Raw genomic sequence first — 25,012 nt, forward strand, 5'->3', positions numbered from 1 at the left:
CTTGCCCAGTTGGCTACATTCAAAATCACCTGGTGTAAAGAAGGAGTAAAATGAGTCATTGCCATCATTTCTTCCTTTATTGTTGTTTCCAAGATTTGATTCCAAGAAACCTATATTTGGACAAGATACTGGATGTTTTTTTAAAAGTTCCCCAAATAATTTTGATTCATAGCCTCATTTCAGGATCAGCATCCACTGTACATTTAAATCTTTTTATTAGGTCTTAATTTTTGAGACGTATATGAGTTTTTTCACCACACTGATCTTTGAACAGTTTTACATCACTCATTCACTTGATAAATTAAACATCTAAGTAGGTGCCAATTAAATGGGCTCTTCTACAGTACAAGAAGAGTATCTGTTCTTATAAAAACTTCTGATATGAGAATAAGATAGAAAATATAAAATTTAATTATGAAATTCAACTTTATCAGGGAGAATACATCACATAGCACCATTCAAACAGTTCCTTTCCTGTAGTTCATCTAGCTAGGCCTATCCTAAACAACAGAGAGTGAGTGAGTGAAGTCGCTCAGTCGTGTCCAACTCTTTGCGACCTCATGGACTGTAGCCTACCAGGCTCCTCCCGCCATGGGATTCTCCAGGCAAGAGTACTGAAGTGGGTTGCCATTTCCTTCTCCAGGGGATCTTCCTGACCCAGGGATTGAACCCGGGTCTCCCGCATTTCAGGCAGACGCTTTAACCTCTGAACCACTAGGGAAGCCAAACAACACAGGAACATTGTAAATATTTCGGTTGTATGGTGTATGGTTATACCCAAGCAGTGAGATTCCTCCCCAACTCCCAATCAGACCTTAGAAGAATATTCTTTCATTAGAACTTTTAAAAAGCACATATGAATTCAATAGATATGGATTATTCAAGATGGAAGATAATCCATGGAAAAACTATTTCTTTTAACCTTCACACAAAACATGTCTAATGATATACTTCATTTCAAAAGTAAACTAGATATAATACACTACTTGCAGTTAACCACTGAACATGCCATATCCAAAATGCCTGATAATGTGTGTTGGGGAAAAAAAATGGACCTCTAGAAAAAGCAGAGTTAAAATAGGAACAATTCCAATACAAAAAAGTATCTTATATTTGAGTATACATAGGTGCAACATATACTTTGGCCAACAGACTTTTTTCTTCTCTAACTGTACAGAATGATATTGGTTGACCCATAGCATGAACACTCACTGATTTTCTAGAGAGTTCATTGTGAAATGTTCAATTTCATGTAGATGTTTGTAATGAATGAACTCCAAATGCCTTTTCTTAAGAGTTAATAAGTACTATACTTTAAAGTAGCACAAATATGCACGTTGTTCATGCAGAGGATGTATTGTTTTTATTAGGCTCATCAGTAAAAGCATACTTGTGAAGGTCAAAACCTGGGCTATATATTTCTTATTTGTTTCATAGAATAAACATTCATAATGCCATTCAAGTATTTAAGTAATATTTCTCTACTACCTGCTAGGTGCCAGAACTTGTGCTAGTAACCAAAGTACCCTACACCAGTGATTCTCAACCCAAGCTTTACATCAGAATACAATGGGAACGTGAAATAGTATTAATATCCTGGCTTCATCCTCTAGGTCAACTAACTCAGGAATTATATTTTTCAATACTTCCAATATGCAGCCAAACCTGAGAATCACTAAATATATCTTGCTCCTTAGGATAATGGGAAGGCAAATAAGTAAATAGTTGGTTATAATAGAGTGTGAGTAGAAAAAAAAATATCCCTTCCTCCAATATATATTCTTGCCAGGGTGTCACATTAAATGATAGTGTTTTTTTTTAACTCGATACTTCTTAAATTTTTTAAACATTTCTTTGAATGCCCGCTGAATTTTGTCATAATTTAACTGTGCTTCATTCTAAGATGTCTTTTTTCTTCTTCCTCTCCTTTACTCAAGCCCCTCTATAATAGGATGAATCAAATAAGTTTCCAAAGTGGGTCAAAATTCGATTCAAAAGTTAATAAGAAGGTTTTTAAGAGAAAAGCCTGTACTAGGGTCAGATTTCCTCAAATAATCAGTGCACCTGCAATGATTTTTATTAGGAGAGGAATGTAAAATTAACTTATCTTTTCAACTTTTCATATATTTCTGTAAAACCCCTTAAAACAACCATTTATGGAACAAATAGAATAGAGTTTGTGAGTGAAAGTCGATCAGTCCTGTCGCTCTTTGCAACCCCATGGCCTATAGAGTCCATGGAATTCTCTAGGCCGGAATACTGGAGTGGGTAGCCTTTCCCTTCTTCAGGGGATCTTCCCAACCCAGGGATTGAAGCCAGCTCTCCCACATTGCAGGCAGCTTCTTTACCAGCTGAGCCACAAGAGAAGCCCAGAATAGAGTTTAATGGGACCTAATTCGTGGGAATCCAATTAAAAAGAGTATATAGATTATGTAGAACCAGGATCACCAGGATCATAGTAGATTACCAAGTTAAAGAAAAGATGGATGTAGATTTTTTACCATTCCCTCTGAATTTTAAGTTTACCCTTAAAGAATATACTACACAAATTCATTTTGGATCCCCTCCTACAAAAAAATAATAATGTATATGGTAGACAGACTCTTATTTTAAAAAAAACTTTTAAGATCAATTTTTTAAATTAGAGCCTTATAGCTATTATTCTGAGTAGAGAGTAATAAAAAGCATTGCTTCCAAAATGCCAATATATCTGGCTAAAATGACAAAATTTCCTTTTTCCTATATATTCTTTTGTCAGTCAGTTGCCAGATATCCAGCTCTCTGGGAACCATCTTACCTTCAGCAATATGTCAATAAAACAAGTGATTGACAGATTCAAATATTTCCTCCGTATAGCCACATCGTTGGAGTCACTGTGCTGAGTATAGCATTTAGAAATGTTTTGTGCGTCATTTCTCAGTCTCTATAAATTCACGCAAGGCAATCATCAATAAAGCAATAAGGAAAAACCAAATTTTATTCTACTCCCAGGCATATAGCAATTTTATATAATGACACATTTGACTTTTTAAGATTATTATTGCTCTGAGAGTAAAAATGCATTCTGAGGTCCAAATTTCTAATTTACAAACTCTTGAAAGATGGTACTCCTAAGGGCTTCCTGCTAGGAAAAATCCTATAAACTAAAGGGAAAATTATATCAGCCTACACTTTGGGCGAGGGGTACTTGTACATTCCTAGGAAAGTTCACTTAAAATTCAGTTAAACATTTTTTTTCTCCATGACTAAGTCATTTGTATATACAGGAGATGCAAAAGAAAAAAGTTAGAAAGACTCAACTATTATGCTATAAACCTCTTTAGAGCAGGAATCATAACTTAGAAATCTTTATCTCCTTTAAAGGTAATCATGGTTCCCATGGTCAACAAGTGCTGGCTAAATGTGTTTCAACTTCTAAAAGGTGTTAAATATCAGAATTACAGTAATTCCCAGGTGGCTCTTCTGTGGTAGAAAACCCAGGAGACAAGGATTTGATCCCTGGGTTGGGAAGATCTCGTGGAGGAGGAAATGCAACCCACTCCAGTACTCTTGCCTGGAAAGTCCCATGGATGGGGTCGCAAAGAGCTGGACACAACTGAGCGACTGAGCATGCGCATCAGAATAATAGGAACAATTAAGGAAAGCTAAGGATATTTTTATACCACTAATGAAGTCCTGATTATTGGTTTTCTCTTCTTCCCATATTAAGCAGAATTTTTAAACCCACCAAGCCATTAACAGTTACAGTATTATCTATTCCAACAGGAAAAGTCTTAGCCCCACAAATAGACAACACAGGTTACGGGGACTGAATTATTGAAGTTTTATGGACCTACACGATATGGAAAATAACTCATTCATTGGGCCCCCTCTTTTACATGAGAAACAGAGAAATCTTCTCAAAGGATATTACATATTTGCAAGCATATCTAAGCAAATAATCCTTAAGACAGGAAAATAAAAACATTCTAAACTTGAAAAGGGGTTCCACAGCACCAGCACCAATCTATTGACAGTAAACCACACTCAAATAGTTCTAGGACTTCCAAATGAAGAGTACAAAATTCCATCTATGGTTTGGATACCTATTCCAAGGAATTCCAAGTCTCCTTACAAGTATAAACACCCAGGATGACTGTCTAAAATTGTTACTTTCACTAAGATGTTTCATATTGTATGAAGAGTAACATTGTATATGTCAGCCAACCAATCAACATTTATTCCACATCTGCTACAGATTCATTCACTCAGATTTCATTTTTGTCTGAGGACAAGCAAATTTTTCCAGACATATTTTCAAGTGTCCCTGATATGGCTGAGTTAGTAAAATCACTACTGAGATCTCACTGCTGAAGTAAATCATATTGTTGGCTGGCTTGATATACCTGCTGGTTAAAGTAATTGTTTCATTGTAGTCATATGGATGAGGGAATAAAATGCATAAGCATTGTACTAGGTAAGCAATCATATATACTCTTGGGACACTGGGTGTTAGCAGCTATTTCCTCTAGTGATTGGTAGTAGTGCTTGTAAATACAGAGAGTTTGATGGGAAATGAACAAAGCAAAACAGAAAGTGTCTTTGTATACACAGACTCTGACCAAATTGGCTGTCACAGACATTTTAGAGTTTCCTCCTTGCATCATTATAACAACATGGACTTTGCAATTAACCATTTATTTACATGATCATTGAAAATCATCTGGTCATTGAGTATTAATATATGCTTTCTATGATCATTGAAAAATGTCTAACATAGCATCCGGAGTTGCTCAACGATTTTCAGCCTGTGACACATCATTAAACTTACTAGGGCACACCCAAGGCTGCATATGACTTTCATGGGTCCTGTGCTCTTACATCTTTGTGGGTTCCTTCCTCCATTGGGGAAAAAGAAATGAAATAAATTAATAGATTATCATGGGTCCTAGCATTCTCATTTATTCACAATGTGTGAAAAAAAATTTAACATTTTCTTTGACCCTGAACATTCTTTGTTAAAAATTATTTTCAAAGAAATTAAATCATGTGATGGACCCTAAAAATCGTGAGCCCTAGGCAGTGTTTGTGTTGTGCCTAACAGATGAGCCAGCCAGGGCATGCAAAGTTGTTCACCCACTTTCCACCTGCTTTTGCCCTAACCCTGTTTAGGCTCTGGCTGAGCATGTCTCCCCCAAAACCTCATAGCCATGAATTAATAAACCATTCTTATCCCTCCATCCTTCTACACCACCATTTTATCCTTTTCCATTGTTTGCATGTGCATTTTCCCAAAAGAAAACATGGGACATTAGGATAAACCAGGCTCACCGTCATATAACAAACCATAGTACAGTAGTTGAGTAATAATTGGCTATTGAAAAGCATTTCTTTGATTGGCTAAACTTTCATTTTTTAATCTAAATTTTTTACTATGCTATGCTTTGATGTTTTACTATCCTATGTCTTGGTATCAATTTCCATTTATTAATTTTACTTTTTTCTAATCTTGCATCTTTTTTAAGTTTCTTAAAAAAAAAAAAACCCTGATTATGCCTTCTTGATTGTTATGCCTCCTATTTTTTGTAAATTCTCCATCTTTGGTACTCTTTTCAAAATTTTTTACTTTCTAACTCACTTTTTCAAATTTTAGGCGTGTGTATTTTTAAATGTATTCTTTATTTCATTGAGTACATTTTCTGAAATTTTATTCATTTTAACATTTCTAATAATTATTCAGAATATTATAATGCCCAGACCTTTCACCTTATTCTAGTCAAATCTTATTTAATATATCTTGTATATTAATTTAAATATTTATGTATAAATATATATATACAAATCATCAATATTCTAAGGTATCTTCTGTTTCATTTATCTCTTTTCCAGATTGCTTTCCCACTTTTAAAGGGCACATTACATTTGGCATCTTCCTACAGAATAGAAAGTGTCAATATAGTTTAAATTTTATATCTTCAAAATGAGTTTTATTCAAGTTCTTGCTTTCAATATGCTTGAACATTTTTTTAATCATTTAAAAGAGGGAAACTAATAAATTGTGTATTGTCTCCACTATCATTATGCAAAAATTCCATTTCTATTATTGATTATTTCTGAGGCAATCATAGATGAATTAATAAATTAAAATGTATATTTCTTTTTAAAGAAATTTATTAGAAATATGGTCTTGATATGACATAGTCATTGCAAATCATCTTATAGGTGAGCTCTAAGTGCTAAGCTTTATTTTTTCTACAGTAAGTACTAAACTTCTTAGATTGGACCTAGGATGGTCCGCCTTAGTTTGAATTGTGTTCTAAGAGGAATTGTGTATAATGTGGAAACAATGTAATAGCAATGGTACAATAAAGCTTTTTAAAAATAGCTTCAACATATTGTTCCATTGTGTAGGAACTTTTCCTTGCATTTGTCAAAACACATCTTGTTATTTCATAAACTGTAAAATGTATATACCTTTTAAAAGAACATCAGAAGGATTATAGAACCCAAAACACACAGAGAACTACTATTTTTAGTATAATTTCATAACACTCATTTCAACAAAGAGTTCAGGCAATGGAAAGGTGAAATTATTTTAATCACCTTATATATTTCTGTGATGGGTTTTTCTTTCTTTTCATCTACTTCATAATTCTTCAATTCCCACATAAGACATGATTAGAATTCAGCTTTGGCTCATATTGTACATATGGATAAAATTATATATTTAGATGTATATTACACCTGAGAAATGTATTAGAAATGTGTGTGCTAAATCCCACGCCAGATATACTAGGTCATAATTTGGAGGTAGGGAGTGGGGTAGTAAGGCTTCAATGTTCCAACAAGCTCCAAAGAGATTGTGATGCCTAGCAAAGTTTGTTTTGAAATTCACAAAATTTGGAAATTAAATGTTAAGACTGAAGTTTCCTTCCTGTTTTTTAAATAGCACAAGTTAAAACATAGACACAAAATGAAGGGGTACCAGACTTGAATATTCTGTAGGTTCTTTCTTTGGAAAAAGGTGGTGTCCTAAACTGGAAAATGAACTTGTTTGGTTTGGAGTGTTTTAAAAATACATTTAGAAGGTTAATTAAAGACAGTTACAGAAGAGCAGAATTTTTTCCATAAGATATCCATCCCAAAGCTACTTGCAATGGTGATAAACTATGTTATCTGCAAAAGAAATTTCAGGAGTGCTTTGATCATTTGCCTAACTTGAGGAAAGTCTTGTTTCATCCATTGAATTAATTCTATAAACTGACTAAAAAAAATAGTTCTCAAGAAGAGAACTTACCAACTGCTGCTTAGTGAAGAAGAGTAAACATAGGTTGACATGCGAAGGCACGTAATTACATGCTAGGTATATGGAAGCTTGTCTCTGCCCTCACCTCACCATTAAACCTTTTTTCTTTCTGAGGATATGAGAGCTAAAATTGTCTTAGGTAGTAATCAACTCAGGGGACTGACATTGGCCAAAGCTCGAAATAGCCAAAATACTAATCTCCACACATAGAGTTTTTTGCATTCCAACAATAGTATCTGTGTAAAAGGACATTCTAGCACTTAAATCAATTAATAGTGCAGAATTAAGACTGCTTCTTGGAGTCTGTTGTAAAGGCATATTACTAATAGTACAGCTGGATCTGTCCTATAGAAGACATCCCAGGAAAGAGTACATCTCTAGATATGCCAGGCACAATGGCAGTGACAGTTAGTGGCACAGAATTCAGGAAGATAAAAGCGAACAGAAACTAGGGAGAATGTCCAAACACTTATCAAAGCTTTAGTAGATGTACAGGTAGGGTTGCTGGATAAAATACACCATACTCAGGTACGTTTGAATTTCAGATAAATGACAATTTTTAGTATAAGCATATTCCTAGCATACAATATAATATAATCTTTGTAATGTTGTATATTGAGGATATATTAAATATACTGAGCCTTTGGTTATTTATGTGAAATAGTAATTTAACTGGGCATCACATATTTTTATTTGCTACATCTGGCAACCGCATATCCAGGGTACCCTGAACAATCCTCCACATCTCAAGGAAAAGATGCTTAATGGTCATGGTTATTTCATTAACATTTAAGAGAACAGCTGATATTTACATCTTGCTAAATTATAAAAAGGCCTTTTCCATCTTGAGCCTCTTTTTGTGCTTAACCATGATAGCACAGTTTCCATAATTCTCCCTGCACCTTGTAAACTGGAGAGATGGATAAAAGACAGGTGACACAGACAGGGCAAGTGAGTATGGTCACACTCAAACTATCTTCTATTTTTCGTGTAACTGAAAAATACATGTCCATTGTCAAAGCGGTCTTTTTCTAAGAAAAACTGTTTTTATATGAAGACTGTATAGAACATGAGGGTAATTTTAGCTCCTGTCCTTTCTTTACTTCAGCTGGCCCGGGAACTGAAGTCTCGGTAAGGAGCATTAGAAACACAGCTCCTCCCCAGACCCCCGCTACTTTTAATGCACTTCCATATAGCCCGGGACACCTTATTAGAAATACCACCGAGGCCTTCACCAGAAGTACCCCGGAAAACTACAGCCAGAACAGCAGCCAGAGGGAGCATCCCAGTCTATGGATGGCTGGAATGACATCTTGGGTTCCCTGGACTACTCCACCCTTCTCCAGCACCACGGAAGAGGTAAGTGAGGAGAAAGGAGTGTATGGAGTGTGTCTTGGGAAGGCCTCAGAAAGCCCATTGCTTGAAAAGACTGGCTTTGCTGGAAATAATGCTATTCAAGTGGGTGATGAGGCACTCTGTGTCTTTGTTGTTAATTGTATATGAAGGCATTTTGCATAATGAGACAATCTTGGAGGTAGAATTTAAATGGCTACACCTTTATAAGCTGAAGATAATTATAACTCCTGTAGACTGGCCACATTTCTGAACTGAAGTCAGGGTTCATAGTCTTACAAGAATTAAAATCAGGAAGTAAAAATTACAGTCAGTAACTTGCAGATCCCCCTGCATATAGGTCACAATCATTTATGCTTGTAAGGGAGGGGAGAGAGTCACAAAGCAATGGAAGATTCAGGAATCATTATAACAGATTTGTGAAGATGGGCAAGGATAAGCTGAGTCTCATAGCAATTCTACATCAGCATCCACAAGAGGACAGGTAAATGGCTGAGGAGCAGCCAGGACACGGCTGTGAATCTGCTCACATAGCGTTTCCATTTCAGGTGTTCACCTCTTTGGCTTTGCTTTCCATTCAGGGTTTTAGGCCATCATTTTAGACAATAGCTGTAATTAAAGCACATTTTAAAAGCTAAGGTTTCATTTGGCAGTATTTAGCTGTTTCATAATAAGCAACCTGAGGGCTTCCCGGGGAGTGCAACAGAAAAGAATCCACCTGCCAATACAAGAGATGCAGAGACCGCGGGTTCGATCCCTAGGTCGGGAGGATTCTCTGCTGGAGGAAATGGCAACCCATTCCATTATTCTTGCCTGGAAAATTTCATAGACAGAGGAGGCTGGCTGCCAGTAGTCTGTGGCATCACGAAGAGTCAGACATGACTGAGCACATCAACACACACAAAAGCAACCCAAGTAATTTAAAGAAAGTAAAAGCTCAACACTATGCATGTGACTTAACCATTTTAGTGCTGTTTTCTTTTGCATTGTGCAGAAATTAAAATTGCACATGACTCCTGGCTAGTGAACCCATACCTCATTATTGATTGCAAAACAAATAGAGCCAGTGCTATAAATCTGCCCTCCAACCTATTTCTTGCATTATCTCTGAAGAGTTCAGAAGGCCTCATGACTTTTCTGGACACTCTTTAATCAATTTAAAGCTCAATAATCACTGTCAGCCTATTAGCATAAATACCATTTCAAGAAATAACTCAAACCCTAAATTCAATTGAAATGTTAGCTTCTCCCTTCCATCACCCCACCAAGCTTGGTCTTGAAATAGGGGAAAAGGGAGTGTCTTCAAATTCTCTCACATCTCACCAGCTATATACTCACCTATCCAAGCTTGATCTTCATGGTTTCAGATATATCTGGGCTTGGAAAGTGGGAAGGAAAGACAGGGGAAAGGAGCAGGAGAGCTGTTACTTGAGGGTGTCATCATGAACTAGCCCTGGGGTCTCCCTAAATCTCCAAGCCCTGAGCCCTTTCAACCACTGATGTCAGTGACAGTTTCACCACTTGCTTGGGAAATTGAACACTTCCTGGTGGGGCACCTTCTCATTCTGGCTGAATGTGCCTTGACTAAAACTGCATTCTAACACCAGTTTATAAGAGGATTCTTAGAGCTGAGCTTAAATATTTATATCTACTTTTTTTCTGTTCTGATGTGTGTATTTTGTGTATATGTGGCTGCTGTTCAGTCCCTAAGTCATGTCTGACTCTTTTGAGACCCCCATGGACTGTGGCACTCCAGGCTTCTCTGTCCTTCTCCATCTCCCAGAGTTCATTCAATCTCATATCCACTGAGTCAGTGATGCTATCTAACCATCTCTTCACCTGCCACCCACTTCTTCTTTTGCCTTCAATCTTTCCTAGCATCAGGGTATTTTCCAATGAGTCAGCTCTTCACATCAGGTGGCCAAAGTATTGGAGTTTCAGCTTCAGCATCAGTCATTCCAATGAAGAGTCAGGGTTGATTTCCTTTAGGATTGACTGGTTTGATCTCTTTGCAGTTCAAGGGACTCTCTAGAATCTTCTTCAGCACCACAATTTGAAAACATCAAGTCTTCAGTGGTTACCTTTCTTTATGGTCCAACTCTCACATCCATACTTGACTACTGGAAAAACCATAGCTTTGAATATATGAATCTTTGTCAGTAACGTGATGTCTTTGCTTTTTAATACACTGTCTAGGTTTGTCATAGCTTTCATTCCAAGGTAAAGTGTCTTTCAATTTCATGGCTGCAGTCACTGTCCACAGTGATTTTGGAGCCCAAGAAAATAAATCTGCCACTGCTTCCACTTTTTTCCCTTTCTATGTCATGAAATGATGGGACCAGATGCCATAATCTTAGTTTTTTTAATGTTGAGTTTTAGCCAGCTTTTTCACTCTCCTCTTTCATCCTCATCAAGAGGCTGTGTGTGTATGTGTGTGTGTGTATCGATATCAGTATATATGTACTATTTTTATCCGTATATATAAGCCTTTTCTAGTAGCCATGTATGGATGTGAGAGTTGGACTATAAAGAAAGCTGAGTGTCGAAGAATTGATGCTTTTGAACTGTAGTGTTGGAGAAGACTCTTGAGAGTCCCTTGGACTGCAAGAAAATCAAACCAGTCAATCCTAAAGAAAATCAGTCCTGAATATTCATTGGAAGGACTGATGTTGAAGCTGAAACTCCAATACTTTGGCCACCTGATGTGAAGAACTGGCTTATTGGAAAAGACCCTGATTCTGGGAAAGATTAAAGGCAGGAGGAGAAGGCGACAACAGAGGATGAGATGGTTGAATGGCATCACCGACTCTATGGACATGAGTTTGAGCAAGCTCCGGGAGTTGGTGATGGACAGGGAAGTCTGGCATGCTGCAGTCCATGGGATCACAAAGAGTCAGACATGACTGTGCGACTGAACTTACTTAGAACTTATAGGCTTCCCAGGTGGCTCAACGGAGAAGGCAATGGCACCCCACTCCAGTACTCTTGCCTGGAGAATCCCATGGATGGAGGAGCCTGGTGGGCCGCAGTCCATGGGGTCGCACAGAGCCGAACATGACTGAAGCGACTTAGCAGCAGCAGCAGCAGGTGGCTCAAATGTTAAAGAATCTGCCTGCAGTGCAGGAGACGCAGGTTAGATCCCTGGGTCAGGAAGAACCCCAGGTGAAGGGAATGGCAACCTAATCCGGTATTCCTGCCTGGAGAATTTCATGGACAGAGGAGCTTAGAGGGCTAAGTTCATGGGGTTACAAACGAGTCAGACACAACTTAGTGGCAAGACAACAACAACAGCAAGCATATATATACATATGCGTGTGTGTATATATATATATATATATATATATATATATATATATATATATACAGAGAGAGAGAGAAAGATCAGGACCAAAAAAAAAAAAACAAAACAAAACCTGCATCAAATAAAACACATGCCAAATAAAAACTATAATCAATAGAAACATATCTGCCTGAACACTATAAGGCTGTATTTTAGCAAAAAAGAATATTGCCTCATTTTTGCCCAAGTTTTACCATTGTGAAACAAACATATAGGAAGCTCCTAGATGTGGCTGAGCTTTACCGGGATGAATCAAGGACAGCCAGCTCTAGAGTTCCAGGAGCAACCCAGTCCTGTGTTACAGAGCTCATGTGATCCAGCCCAGAGCTGGGTTTGCAGCCTTGGATTGTGATAAACACTCTGTTGGGTTTTTTTGTCTCTTGAGTTTTAATTTTTTCTAAGGGAAATTCATGCTAAGGTTTATATGAGCTCCCAGATGAAGCACCAAGTGTTGGAAGTTTATGTGTATCTAGCGTTCAATATGTTTCTTTTATGATATATAAAGAGAGAGAGAGAGAGAGAGAGAGAGAGAGAGAATTTTATTCAGGGACTAATTATATACACATTTTTTCCTTCATAATTTCTCCTGTTTCATCTCCTAATTACTCTTCAACTCTCCACCCTCACCCACCAAAAAAAAAAAAATGACTGTCCAGTGACTTTGGAAAATGTTCATACATTCAACAAGCAATAATATTTCTTGAAAACTTAACTAGTATCAAAACACAGTGGTTAAGAACTCAGGCTTTGAAGTCAAAGGCCTGAATTCCTCTTACTAGCTAGTGACCAGCTTCGGTTTCCTCATCTATTAAAATGAACCTCTACCTCTTAGGGCTATTGTGAGGACTGGGAAAGATAAGGCCTATAAAATGCTTAACACAGTACCTGATCCTTAGTAAGCACTTCAGAAGTAATAGCTGTGGTTGCTGTATTTACTGGGACTCAAAGGTGAATGACAGGTTGTTGCCCTGAAGAAACTCACCATCTGCTGCGGTTGATGAGGGGGATGGAGATTACTTGGGTTTGGGTGGAATATAAAAGAGAGGTTCCTGGCCTTGTGGAGGTTTTAAGTAATGTCTTCTGGTGGACAGAATATCTGATTTGAGCTTCACAGAGTACAGGAATTAACCCAATAACAGGTGGGGAGGAGGGAGGGAGGGATGGACATGGAAGAGCTGAGATGGGACAGGATGGAAAGTTGGACATGATTCCAACTTTCACCCAAGATTAGTATTTTAAAGAAACTTGGGAATTATTATCACTTCAGTCCAGTCATGGATTCCATGCTCATTCATTGAGCACCTACTATCTGCCAGACTTTGTGGGGCGTCTGAAACCAAAGGTGGTGTTACAGAGGCACATAGAGAGCATGATGTCGTCAAAATCACTGAGCACAGGATCAGTACTCCGTTGCTGTTCAGTCGCTAAGTGACTCTGTGACCACATGGACTGTAGCACACCAGGCTTCCCTGCCCTTCACTATCTGCTGGAACTGCTCAGACTCATGTGCATCCTGACTTGGTGATGTTAACTAACCATCTCATCCTCTGCTGCCCCCTAATGAATAAATGACTTAGACAGTGTAAGAAAGTGAAAGTGAAGTCACTCAGTCGTGTCCGACCATTAGCGACCTCATGGACTGCAGCCCACTGGGTTCCTCCATCCATGGAATTTCCCAGGCAAGAGTACTGGAGACAGTATAAGGGCTCTGTAATGATTTTCACATGTGTGGAAGTTGGATATATACTGATGAACATCTCATATTTTTAATGCAGTCTTCATCCAGAAACAGACACTAGTTCCTACTTGTTACTTTAATTAGTGACGTGCTTAGATTATCTGCTATTCCTTTTGTTCCCATACACATGTAGCCACTAGGTAGCAGTTAGCACACTTGACCTGAAAGAGATCCAGCAAAGAAAGAACAAGAACTGAAATAGTAAGATTTTTTTGCTTGGAAAGGCAATGACATCACTACTAACTCCCGTTTATGAAGTAACCATATGTTCTAGATCTACAAGCAAAGGATGAGTTGCGATTAGAACACAGGACTGGGAATGGAGGGTAGGCTGTCACAGAAAACTTAAAATGAGAAAGTGGAATGTTTTTGTGTTTTTTCTTCCATCAAGAGTTCCTTTGAGTAATGAGGAAGGAAACGTGAAGAGATGCTTCACTATCTACAAAGAAGAGAGTCCAGGGGATAACAAGTAATAGCTAAAATTTGTGTGCCAGCAACCATGCTAAGTACTTTCATATATTCTGGGAGGTGGGTACTTGTATCTATTTTCCATCACTGTGTAACAAACAAGCCCAAAACTTAGTAGTTTAAAATAATGAGAGCTTACTATTTCTGATGGTTTTGCTAGCTGGATGGTGGGGGTGGAGGCATCCTTTGCTGGTTTCACCCAGGCTCACTCTTGCAGTTGCCTTCAGCATGGGGGCTGAGATGTGTTGGAAGCTTCACAGTAGCCTCTTCCATGGCTAGCTTTTGAACTAGCTGCATGCTTGGTTCTCTACCTGGCCTCTCAGCCTCCATTAGATGATACCAGCTTTTTTACCGGATGGTTTTGGAAAGCTTTGCAAGAGAGGAAAGGTGGAAGCTACAAGCCTACTGAGACCTAGGGTCTGTGACCACACATTACTTCTGCCACATTCAATCAGTCAATGGAATCCTGAGCCAGGCCAGACTAAGGTGGATAGGTAGAAATCACTTCTTCATGGGAAAGAGCTGCAAAGTCTCCTTGAAAAGGGGCATACATATCGGGTGAGATGAATCTGTGGTCATTAAACAATCTACCATAGTATTTATTGTGCTTCCCTGGTGGCTCAGATGGTAAAGAATCTGCCTGTAAAGCGGGAGACCCGAGTTCAATCCCCAGGTTGGGAAGATCTCCTGGAGAAGGCAATGGCAACCCATTTCATATTCTTTGCTAGAGAATTCTACTGACAGAGGAGCCTGGTGGGCTATGGTCTATGGAATTGCAGAGAGTCGGACATGACTGAGTGACTTCACTTTCACTTTTCACTCTCATGCATTGGAGAAGGAAATGGCAACCCACTTCAGTGTTCTTGCCTGGAGAGTCCCAGGGATGGGGAGCCTGGTGGGCTGCCATCTATGGGGTCGCACAGAGTCGGACACGACTGAAGCAACTTAGCAGCAGCAGCTTAAAGAGGCAAGGACTCACCCAAGGACTCACCACGGTTAAACAGTAGCAGAGCAAAGAGGAGAGTAGACACACAGATACACACTCCTGCCCATCTAGTCACCTTATTCTCTTGCATAGAGCTCCTATTTATGAAGATGAAGGCCAAGAAAGAAATGATTTGGAACCCAACATCACTCACTGATGCTCCTGCAAAGCTGTCCTAAATTGGCTCTTTTCAGAGATTTTTCCCTACCTTTGTCCTTTTCCTTCTCTTTCCTCACATCCTCTTATGTCAGTTTGGAGGATCGTAAACCTGAGCCAGTACTTGGCTTCAAGACTCTCTTTTTCACATCCTGGACATGAATTAAGGGAATCAATCTGTATTACGTGCCTACAATATTGCCTGGAAAATAGAGCTCAATTAATATTAGCTATTGCTATTATTGTTACCATTACAGTATTATGTGATTGTGTGTCTGTGTGTTTGTGTGTGGCTTTACAAGGACAAAGTTGATGGAATAAGAAGCTTGCCTATGGTATGAGTCAAGAAATATCTAGCTCAGTTCTGTTCAGTTCAGTTCAGTCGCTCAGTCGTGTCCAACTCTGCAACCCCATGAATCTCAGCACGCCAGGCCTCCCTGTCCATCACCAACTTCTGGAGTTCACTCAAACTCACATCCATCAAGTCCGTGATGCCATCCAGCCATCTCATCCTCTGTCGTCCCTTTTTTCTCCTGCCCCCAATCCTTCCCAGCATCAGTCTTTTCCAATGAGTCAACATGAGGTGGCCAAAGTAGAGGAGTTTCAGCTTTAGCATCATTCCTTCCAAAGAAATCCTAGGGTTGATCTCCTTCAGAATGGACTGGTTGGATCTCCTTGCAGTCCAAGGGACTCTCAAGAGTCTTCTCCAACACCACAGTTCAAATGCATCAATTCTCTGGTGCTCAACTTTCTCCACAGTCCAACTCTCACATCCATACATGACCACTGGAAACACTATACCCTTGACTAGAAGGACCTTTGCTGGCAAAGTAATGTCTCTGCTTTTCAATATGCTGTCTAAGTTGGTCATAACTTTCCTTCCAAGGAGTATGCATCTTTTAATTTCATGGCTGCAATCACCATCTGCAGTGATTTTGGAGCCCAGAAAAATAAAGTCTGACACTGTTTCCACTGTTTCCCCATCTATTTGCCATGAAGTGATGGGACCAGATGCCATGATCTTCGTTTTCTGAATGTTGAGCTTTAAGCCAACTTTTTCATTCTCCTCTTTCACTTTCATCAAGAGGCTTTTGAGTTCCTCTTCACTTTCTGCCATAAGGGTGGTGTCATCTGCATATCTGAGGTTATTGAGATTTCTCCTGGCAATCTTGATTCCAGCTTGTGCTTCTTCCAGCCCAGCGTTTCTCATGATGTACTCTGCATATAATTTAAATAAGCAGGGTGACAATATACAGCCTTGACATACTCCTTTTCCCATTTGGAACCAGTCTGTAGTTCCATGTCCAGTCTAGCTCAGTGGTACTCAAAGTATGGAGATCAGATCCAGAACTTGTTAGGCATGCAGAGACTATGGCCCTACCATAGGCCAACTGAATCAGAGTCTCTGAGTGTACGGCCCAGCAATCTTTGTTTTAACAAACCCTCCTAGTCACACGGATGTACTTTTAAATTCCAGAACAACTGATCTAGATAAATCTTATCCTTCATCCACAATATCTCTCTCATGGACTCACTAAATGCCTTAGTTTCCCACATTGATGGCACTTTTGTGCATTGTTATGACGGGGTGAGAGGAAAGTGAAAGTAAAGTATTAGTCGATCAGGTGTGTCCAACCCTTTGCGACCCTATGGACTGTAGCCCACCAGGCTCCTCTATCTATAGGATTCTCTGGGCAACAGTACTGGAGTGGGTAGCCATTCCCTTTTCCAGGGGTTCTTCCCAACCCAGGGATCAAACCCAACCCAGGGATTGAAACCAACCCAGGGATCGAACCTGGGTCTCCTGAATTGCAGGCAGATTCTTAACCATCTGAGCCACCTGGGAAGTCAGTGGGTGGGAGGGTATGGCGCCATAAAAGCTAAATAATCAAGTAGCAGAATTAATGCATCTAATTTCAGTCTTCTGCTCTAACTTAGCAAAGTGTACAATCTTGAAAGATGGCGGCCCAGGGTGGGTAAGTGGAACCTGAGAAGACACTGAACTGCTGCTGGATTCCAGGTTCTTTGTGTTCATTCGAAAAAAAGGCATTTCCAGGCACATGGTTCTAGCAGGCAGGCATGAGACTCCATATTGGAACATTGGCTGGATTTCAGCCCCTGCACTTACCTTCATCCAGGCACCCCTGCGTGCCACATCCACAGAGATATACTCTGTCCTTGTACACAAGCCCAGGTGTAGATCAGGCTAGAGGTGGATGCCAGAGGTTCACGCTTCATGTATTAGCCATTTCCTATAGGCAAGGAGAGACAGGCAGGAGTGGAGGTAGCAGGAAGTCAATCTTTTGGAGCCCTGAGCCTGAGGTGCAGGTGGAAATTACATGTGCAGAAATGGCCTTCAAAGGAAGAGAAGACAGGCCATGGAACTGTGTTTCTCTTCAAACTCTGAGCAGAGTTCATTTATCATTTGAGTCGTGGGTTCTCAAGAAAGTACTGATCTGGATCGTCTCTCAGCCATGTGACCTTGGGGGAGATGGTTTGATAAAGTGGTAAAGAGCCAGGGCTTTCGTGTCAGAGAAACCTGGTTTAAATCCAAGTGGTATCAACTAGTAGTTACTCAAGTCATACTTGCTTCCTCTTTAAAATAAGGATAATTAAGGTACTCTCTCTGCCACATAAAACAGCTATGAAGATTACAATCGGATTAAGAAAAGGGCTTAGTGCATTGTCTATACACAGTAAGTATTCAGTAATGTTGACTAATTTAGAAATTAACACTAGCTTCTTGTTTTTGTCTCATTTTTGCTACCCTGCCTATGTCACAGGGTTGTTGTAAAAACCAGATGCGCTAGCATTATCACGTGACAATGCTTTCAAAGGAATGAAGCATTGAACATGCATTTAAAATGTTACTGGCTGGTTCCACTAAGCACCCATCAGTTTCGTTTGGAGACACACCCCCTTCTTCCCCCCACCGCCATCCTGCCCTGGCCAGACCTTCGAGAGGGACCACATTTCCTCAGTTCATGAATAGCCATTGTGGTGCTGGTGCAGGTTTAATGGCTCTGTGCTTCCTTTCATTTGGCCCTCAGAGACATCACCGCCCAACATGAGTCTCCAAATAATTGAGGAGACAAATGCAAAAAAAGAAAGAAAACAACCACCCCTAGCAAGTCTGGGGTCAACTCCTTTATCATGTTACGTAAACAGAGGGGCACCTCCCCGCTGCCCCACTCCTCTGTGGCCACAACTAAAAATGGGATAACATTCCCCTTTTCTGAGACAAAAACCTAGAAGCAGAAGCTCAAACATACAATAAAAAGAAACATTCCAAACCATCCCCTAATGATTCCTTGTAATCAAGAGATTCTTAGATTGTCTAAAGTGAATAGGAGAAAAGATAAACAGATGCTAAGACTGGTCATAGCACAGGAGCTCATGCAAGGGGGTACAATATTGCGGGAGGGATGTGTCCTTGACAACCCTAATTTATAATTGGCATCATTTAAATCTAATTCTGACAAAGGGCTGTAGTTCTCTCAGATTCCCCGCTAATGTGGACTATTATGTGCCAATAGCATAATATGGCTTATGATTCACTCAACCCTCTCTGGCTTTAAAGTCTCTAGGATTTTTGTTTCCTTTCATTTTCTTTTAATTATAGGGGATTTGCCTGACTCTCCATTTGGTGCACCAAAAGGCTGTGTTCATATATTGTCACAATATGGGTCACATGCACATAAAATGCAACCCATAAAACAGAGCATGTGAATTGACATGAGCTTTTCAACCTCCCAGTATTTGTCTAGCACATGGATTCCGTTTGGCAGATGAGGAGGAGCCCAGGTGAGGGCTGATGCAGAGGGGAGAGAATGTAGCAAAGGAAGGAAAATGAGATTGAAGGAGAAGCCGGGATGTGCAAATTGAGATAGGAAGTCTGTGGCTCTCAGTCCTGGTCTTACACACATCAGAATCACCTAGGAAGCTTTTTTAAAAATACAGATTCTCAAATTCTCCCTCAGACCTATTGAATTAGAATTTATCAACATAGGACCTCAGCATCAGAGTGTAAAGATCTTCTCATGGATTCTAATGTGCAGTTATATTTGTGATCCATTGGGAAATAATTGAATAATTAATCTGTTAGAGAAAAAACACTGAACCCAAGACAAGAGGAACAGTTCTGTTGACAAGGTACCTATAACTTGAATCTAATTATAAGGAAACATCAAACAATTGCAAATGGAGGGAAATACGTACCATAGAGATAACTGACATATTATTCAATAAGGTCAATGTCATAAGGATGGTTTTAAAGACAGGAAATGTTCCAGATTATGGAAGATTAAGAGACTTGACAACTAAATATAACACAGAACCCTGGGTGGGATCCTTCTTAGAGAAAAAACAGCAACAACAAATGCCAAAAAGAATGCTTGAGTCAACTGGTGAAACTGAAATATGGATTACGGATTAAAGCATTTTATCAATTTTGCGTTTCTTAAATTTGATGTCTTTACTGATATTAAACAATTCATTCAGGAGATATGCAGTTTACTCTGAAATTGTGGCAGAATCTTAGAAAAAGATTAATGGGTCTTGGTAAGGATATGTCATAGCACTCACTCATAATTTTTATAACTTATCCATATGTTTGAAATTATTTCAAAACAAAAAAAAAAGTTAAAAAAATAAAAGGAGTGATTTGCTTAAGGGCCTGTATAGGGCAGAATCCAAGGGATGCTCTTGACCCCTTGGATCAAGGGGTAGACCAGTGGCTCAGACCTAAGACCTGTCCATCTTCTTCAAGGACCAGGAAGAGAGAGGGTTGGGTTGGGAGAGAGGATAGCAAACATCATGAGAAATGATGATGAATTTGCAAGAAAGAACGGTAAATCCAGGGGTCTGAACTGGTGGGTGAGCCAGCTGATAAGTATAAAGATAAAGATGCTCTGGGAAAGACTGCTAAGTTCTTTAAATCTCTGCAATTTACCCCAGTTACATACTGGTTTTGCTCACATAGCCCACTCACAGGATAACAGCTTTGAAAACCAGTTATTATGAACTATGGTGAAAAGTCACTGAAAGGGGAAACTCTATGAATTCTAGGGAATGTCTCTGAAGGGAAAATTTTTTTGATTCTTCCCACTCTTTGGGTGAGCTGGCAACAGAATCCTACCACTGCTAAATCCAGACGAGGTCATCACTGGGGTACTGCCTGTTTGGGAAGTACACAGGAGGTGCCTGTTTTCTCATCAGAGCTCTTCTTACCTAGATCTCAAGTAGACCTGGGTCAATGAGCACACACTGCCAGTGCAGCTTTACCAGGTACTTGCCCTTCAGCTGTATCTGTGAACATTTACTCTTGCACCTCTTTGCACAAGCCTGTAATTCCAGCCCAGGACAGCAGAGTTGACGAGAGAATGCCACAATAGATGACTTGCTAAGAGTTTTGATCTTGGTGGTCTGAAAGCAATGACCTCTGAATAATTCCAAAAGGATTAGATCTTTCGGGGAGTCAGAGGTGGCTTAGGCACTAGTTTATCTGAAGGCTTAGGTACTAAGTACTCTTGAATTCTATCATGCTGAGGGTTCCACAAAACCTCATCAGAAGAGTCTGAAATGAAGTACTTGGATGCAATCTCAACAATGACAGAAAGATCTCTGCTCATTTCCGAGGCAAACCATTGAATATCACAGTAATCCAAGCCTGTGCCCCTTGAAGGTGAAGTTGAAGGTGAAGCTGAACCGTTCTATGAAGACCTACAAGACCTTCTAGAATTAACACCCCCCAAAAGATGTCCTTTTCATTATAGGAGACTGGAATGCAAAAGTAGAAAGTCAAGAAATACCAGGAGTAACAGGCAAATTTGGCCTTGGAGTACAGAATGAAGCAGGGCAAAGGCTAATAGAGTTTTGCCAAGAGATAGCACTGATCATAGCAACTCTTCCAACAACACAAGAGAAAACTCTACACAGAAACATCACCAGATGGTCCACACCAAAATCAGATTGATTATATTATTTGCAGCCAAAGATGGAGAAGCTCTATACAGTCACCAAAAACAAGTCCAGGAGCTGACTGTGGCTCAGATCATGAACTCCTTATTGCCAAATTCAGACTTAAATTGAAGAAAGTAGGGAAAACCACTAGACCATTCAGGTATGACCTAAATCAATGACCTTACAATTATACAGTGGAAGTGAGAAATAGATTCAAGGGACTAGATCTGATAGAGTGCCTGAAGAACTATGGACAGAGGTTCATGACATTATACAGGAGTCAGGGATCAAGATCATCCCTGAGAAAAAGAAATGCAAAAGGGCAAAATGGTTATCTGAGGAGGCCTTACAAATAGCTGTGGAAAGAAGAGAAGCAAAAGGCAAAGGAGAAAAGAAAGATATACCCATACCCATCTGAATGCAGAGTTCCAAAGAACAGCAAGGAGAGATAAGAAAGCCTTCCTCAGTGATCAGTGCAAAGAAATAGAGGAAAACAATAGAATGGGAAAGACTAGAGATCTCTTCAAGAAAATTAGAGATAACAAGGGAACATTTCTTGCAAAGATGGGCACAATAAAGGACAGAAATGGTATGGACCTAACAGAAGCAGAAGATCTTAAGAAGAGGTGGCAAGAATACACAGAAGAACTATATAAAAAAGATCTTCATGACCCAGATAATTAAGATGGTGTGATCACTCACCTAGAGCCAGACATCTTGGAATGTGAAGTCAAGTGGACCTTAGGAAGCATCACTATGAAAAATTAGTGGAGGTGATGGAATTCTAGTTGAGCTATTTCAAACTACCACACAACTGTACTCATCTCACATGCTAGTAAAGTAATGCTCAAAATTCTTCAAGCCAGGCTTCAGCAATATGTGAACTGTGAACTTCCAGATGTTCAAGCTGGTTTTAGAAAAGGCAGAAGAACCAGAGATAAAATTGCCAACATCTAATGGATCATCAAAAAATCAAGAGAATTCAAGAAAAACATCTATTTATGCTTTCTTGACTATGCCAAAGCCTTTGACTATATGGATCACAATAAACTGTGGAAAATTCTGAAAGAGATGGGAATACCAGACCACCTGACCTGCCTCTTGAGAAACCTGTATGCAGGACAGGAAGCAACAGTTAGAACTGGACATGGAACAACAGACTGGTTCCAAATAAGAAAAGGAGTACATCAAGGCTGTATATTATCACCCTGCTTATTTAACTTATACGCAGGGTACATCATGAGAAATACTGGACTGGAAGAAGCACAGCTGGAATCAAGATTGCCCAGAGAAATATCAATAACCTCAGATATGCAGATGACATCACCCTTATGGCAGAAAGTGAAGAAGAACTAAAGAGCCTCTTGATGAAAGTGAAAGAGGAGAGTGAAAAAGTTGGCTTAAAGCTCAACATTCAGAAAACCATATTATGGCATCCAGTCCCATCACTTCATGGGAAATAGATGGGGAAACAGTGTCAGACTTTATTTTGGGGGGCTCCAAAATCACTGCAGATGGTGACTGCAGCCATGAAATTAAAAAACGCTTACTCCTTGGAAGGAAAGTTATGACCAAACTAGACAGCATATTGAAAAGCAGAGACATTACTTTGTCAGCAAAGGTCCGTCTAATCAAGGCTATGGTTTTTCCAATGGTCATGTATGGATGTGAGAGTTAGACTATAAAGAAAGCTGAGTGCCGAAGAATTGATGCTTTGAACTGTAGTGTTGGAGAAGACTCTTGAGAGTCCCTTGGACTGCAAGGAGATCAAACCAGTCCATCCTAAAGGAAATCAGTCCTGAATATTCACTGGAAGGACTGATGTTGAAGCTGAAATTCCAAACCTTTGGCCACCTGATGCGAAGAACTGACTCATTTTAAAAGACCCTGATGCTGGGAAAGAGTGAAGGCTAGAGGAGAAGGGGATGACAGAGGATGAGATGGTTGGATGGCATCACCAACTCAATGGACATGAGTTTCAGTAAATTCTGGAAGGTGGTGATAGACAGGGAGGACTGGCATGCTGCAGTCCATGGGATCACAAAGAGTCGGACACATCTGAGCAGCTGAACTGAACTGAACTAACTGAACTGAGGGTTCCACATCTGCAATGGAACAACTGAAGAATACAATTATTTTAAGATTCCCCAATAATTAGCCATGTCCTTGTTGAGTGGTGAAATATGAATATTTACTGTTAGATAAATGAACAGTTATTGAGTCTCCACAACATGGGCATGGGGAGATAGCAAAGAGCTAAGACTTCTTCCTTCAAGAGTTTTCTAATGTAGCTGATGGTTTTATCATTGTATTTTTGAAAAATATGGTAAGGCCCCTTTGATTTTTCACTATGGTAACTGTCAGCTCCAACATTCAGAGGACTCTGAGATGCCCTGTGTCTGCCTCATCCAATAGAGAAGGGTGGAATGGGAAAGCGATATGGAAGAGGTGGGCAGGATGGGGGCCCAGCAAGCCTCCATTTTTTAATTGTTTTAAATGAAAAGTCAAAACGTGGACTTTTTACCATGAAAAAAATCTATTTTTCTCAAAATTATCTGCTTATTCCATTTTTAAAAAACAAGTAAGATCACACTATAAGAGCCAGAAAAGGAATATGTGCTGACCAAATAGAGTCCTCTGTTTACAACCTCCAGAGAATTCTTGAGAAAAAATGTTCTAACATGATGTGTGTTCAGCTGCTCAGTTGTGTCCAACTCTTTGCAACCCCAGGGACTGCAGCCCACCAGGCTTCCCTGTCCATGTAGTTTTTCAGGCAAGAATATCTGAGCAAGTTGCCATTTCCTACTCCAGGGGATCTTCCCGACCCAGGGGTCAAACCTGCATCTCCTGCATCTCCTGTATTGGCAGGCAGATTTTTTAGCACTATGCCACCTGGGAAGCCCCCATACTACACATGATCTTAGTCAACAGTCTAATATGATACACAGAAAAAAAAACCCTTACCCTCCAATCATCTCTTTCTAAGGGAGACAAGATGTGTGATTTTTGTTTTTGTTCTCCTTTTCCTTAAAGCCAGTGTTAGCCATGCTTTGAGGATCATGACCTAGCTCCTGACAGCGGAATGTATAGCAGTCACTCCCATATAGACATCCCCACTGGCCACATTAACCTCTTGATTTGGTGCATATGTGAGCCAATTCATTTCCGCGGGTGTGGTGACAGCACGTGAAACGTGGGAACGAAGATGCAACAGAATCGCTTGAGACTGGAAAAGTGATTTGTTTACAGTCACATCTGGTTTTAAGTCATTCTGTGCACAGTTATAAAGCTCTGACAAAAGCTATGCAAAGCCCATTTCCTCTAGATTAAAATAAAAAAGTGGGGGAAGGGAAGAGGGTGAGAAATTTATGTAGAAAAAAAAAAAATACCAGGAAACCTTAGAGATGTGTCTGGGAGAGATGATGGGGCTGCTGCTAGAGACACATCCGGCACTCCCACCCCTCCCTTCCAGGATTTAAAAAAAATCTTGGCACGGCCAACAGTCAGAGCAGCCAGTGAAGGTCTTTTGTGTCGATCTACTGAAGAATTCCTCTTGGGTATGGGATTGACAGAGAGGGTAGTTTATTATTATTTGGATGGGCTCAGAAGGACATTCTCATTCGTGGACTTTGTCATTCCCTAGCATTGCTGGGTGCTCAGCATCCATGATTTATTGCTTTCATATACTATTATTACTACTCACACTGTCTAACACGTGTGCCCTTT

The 25,012-nt window shown here is 39.7% G+C and overlaps 1 protein-coding gene across 1 annotated transcript in view; it reads left to right on the forward strand.

Annotated features, from left to right (window-relative positions):
• PTPRB (protein tyrosine phosphatase receptor type B) overlaps positions 1–25,012 on the forward strand; it is a 125,095-nt gene that overhangs the window by 2,909 nt on the left and 97,174 nt on the right. The window contains exon 3 of the mRNA XM_004006460.6: positions 8,394–8,644. Coding sequence (XP_004006509.3) covers positions 8,394–8,644 — 251 coding nt within the window. The remainder of the gene's footprint in view (positions 1–8,393; positions 8,645–25,012) is intronic.

This window comes from Ovis aries, chromosome 3 (genome assembly GCF_016772045.2).
Source record: "Ovis aries strain OAR_USU_Benz2616 breed Rambouillet chromosome 3, ARS-UI_Ramb_v3.0, whole genome shotgun sequence".
NCBI lineage: Eukaryota > Metazoa > Chordata > Mammalia > Artiodactyla > Bovidae > Ovis > Ovis aries.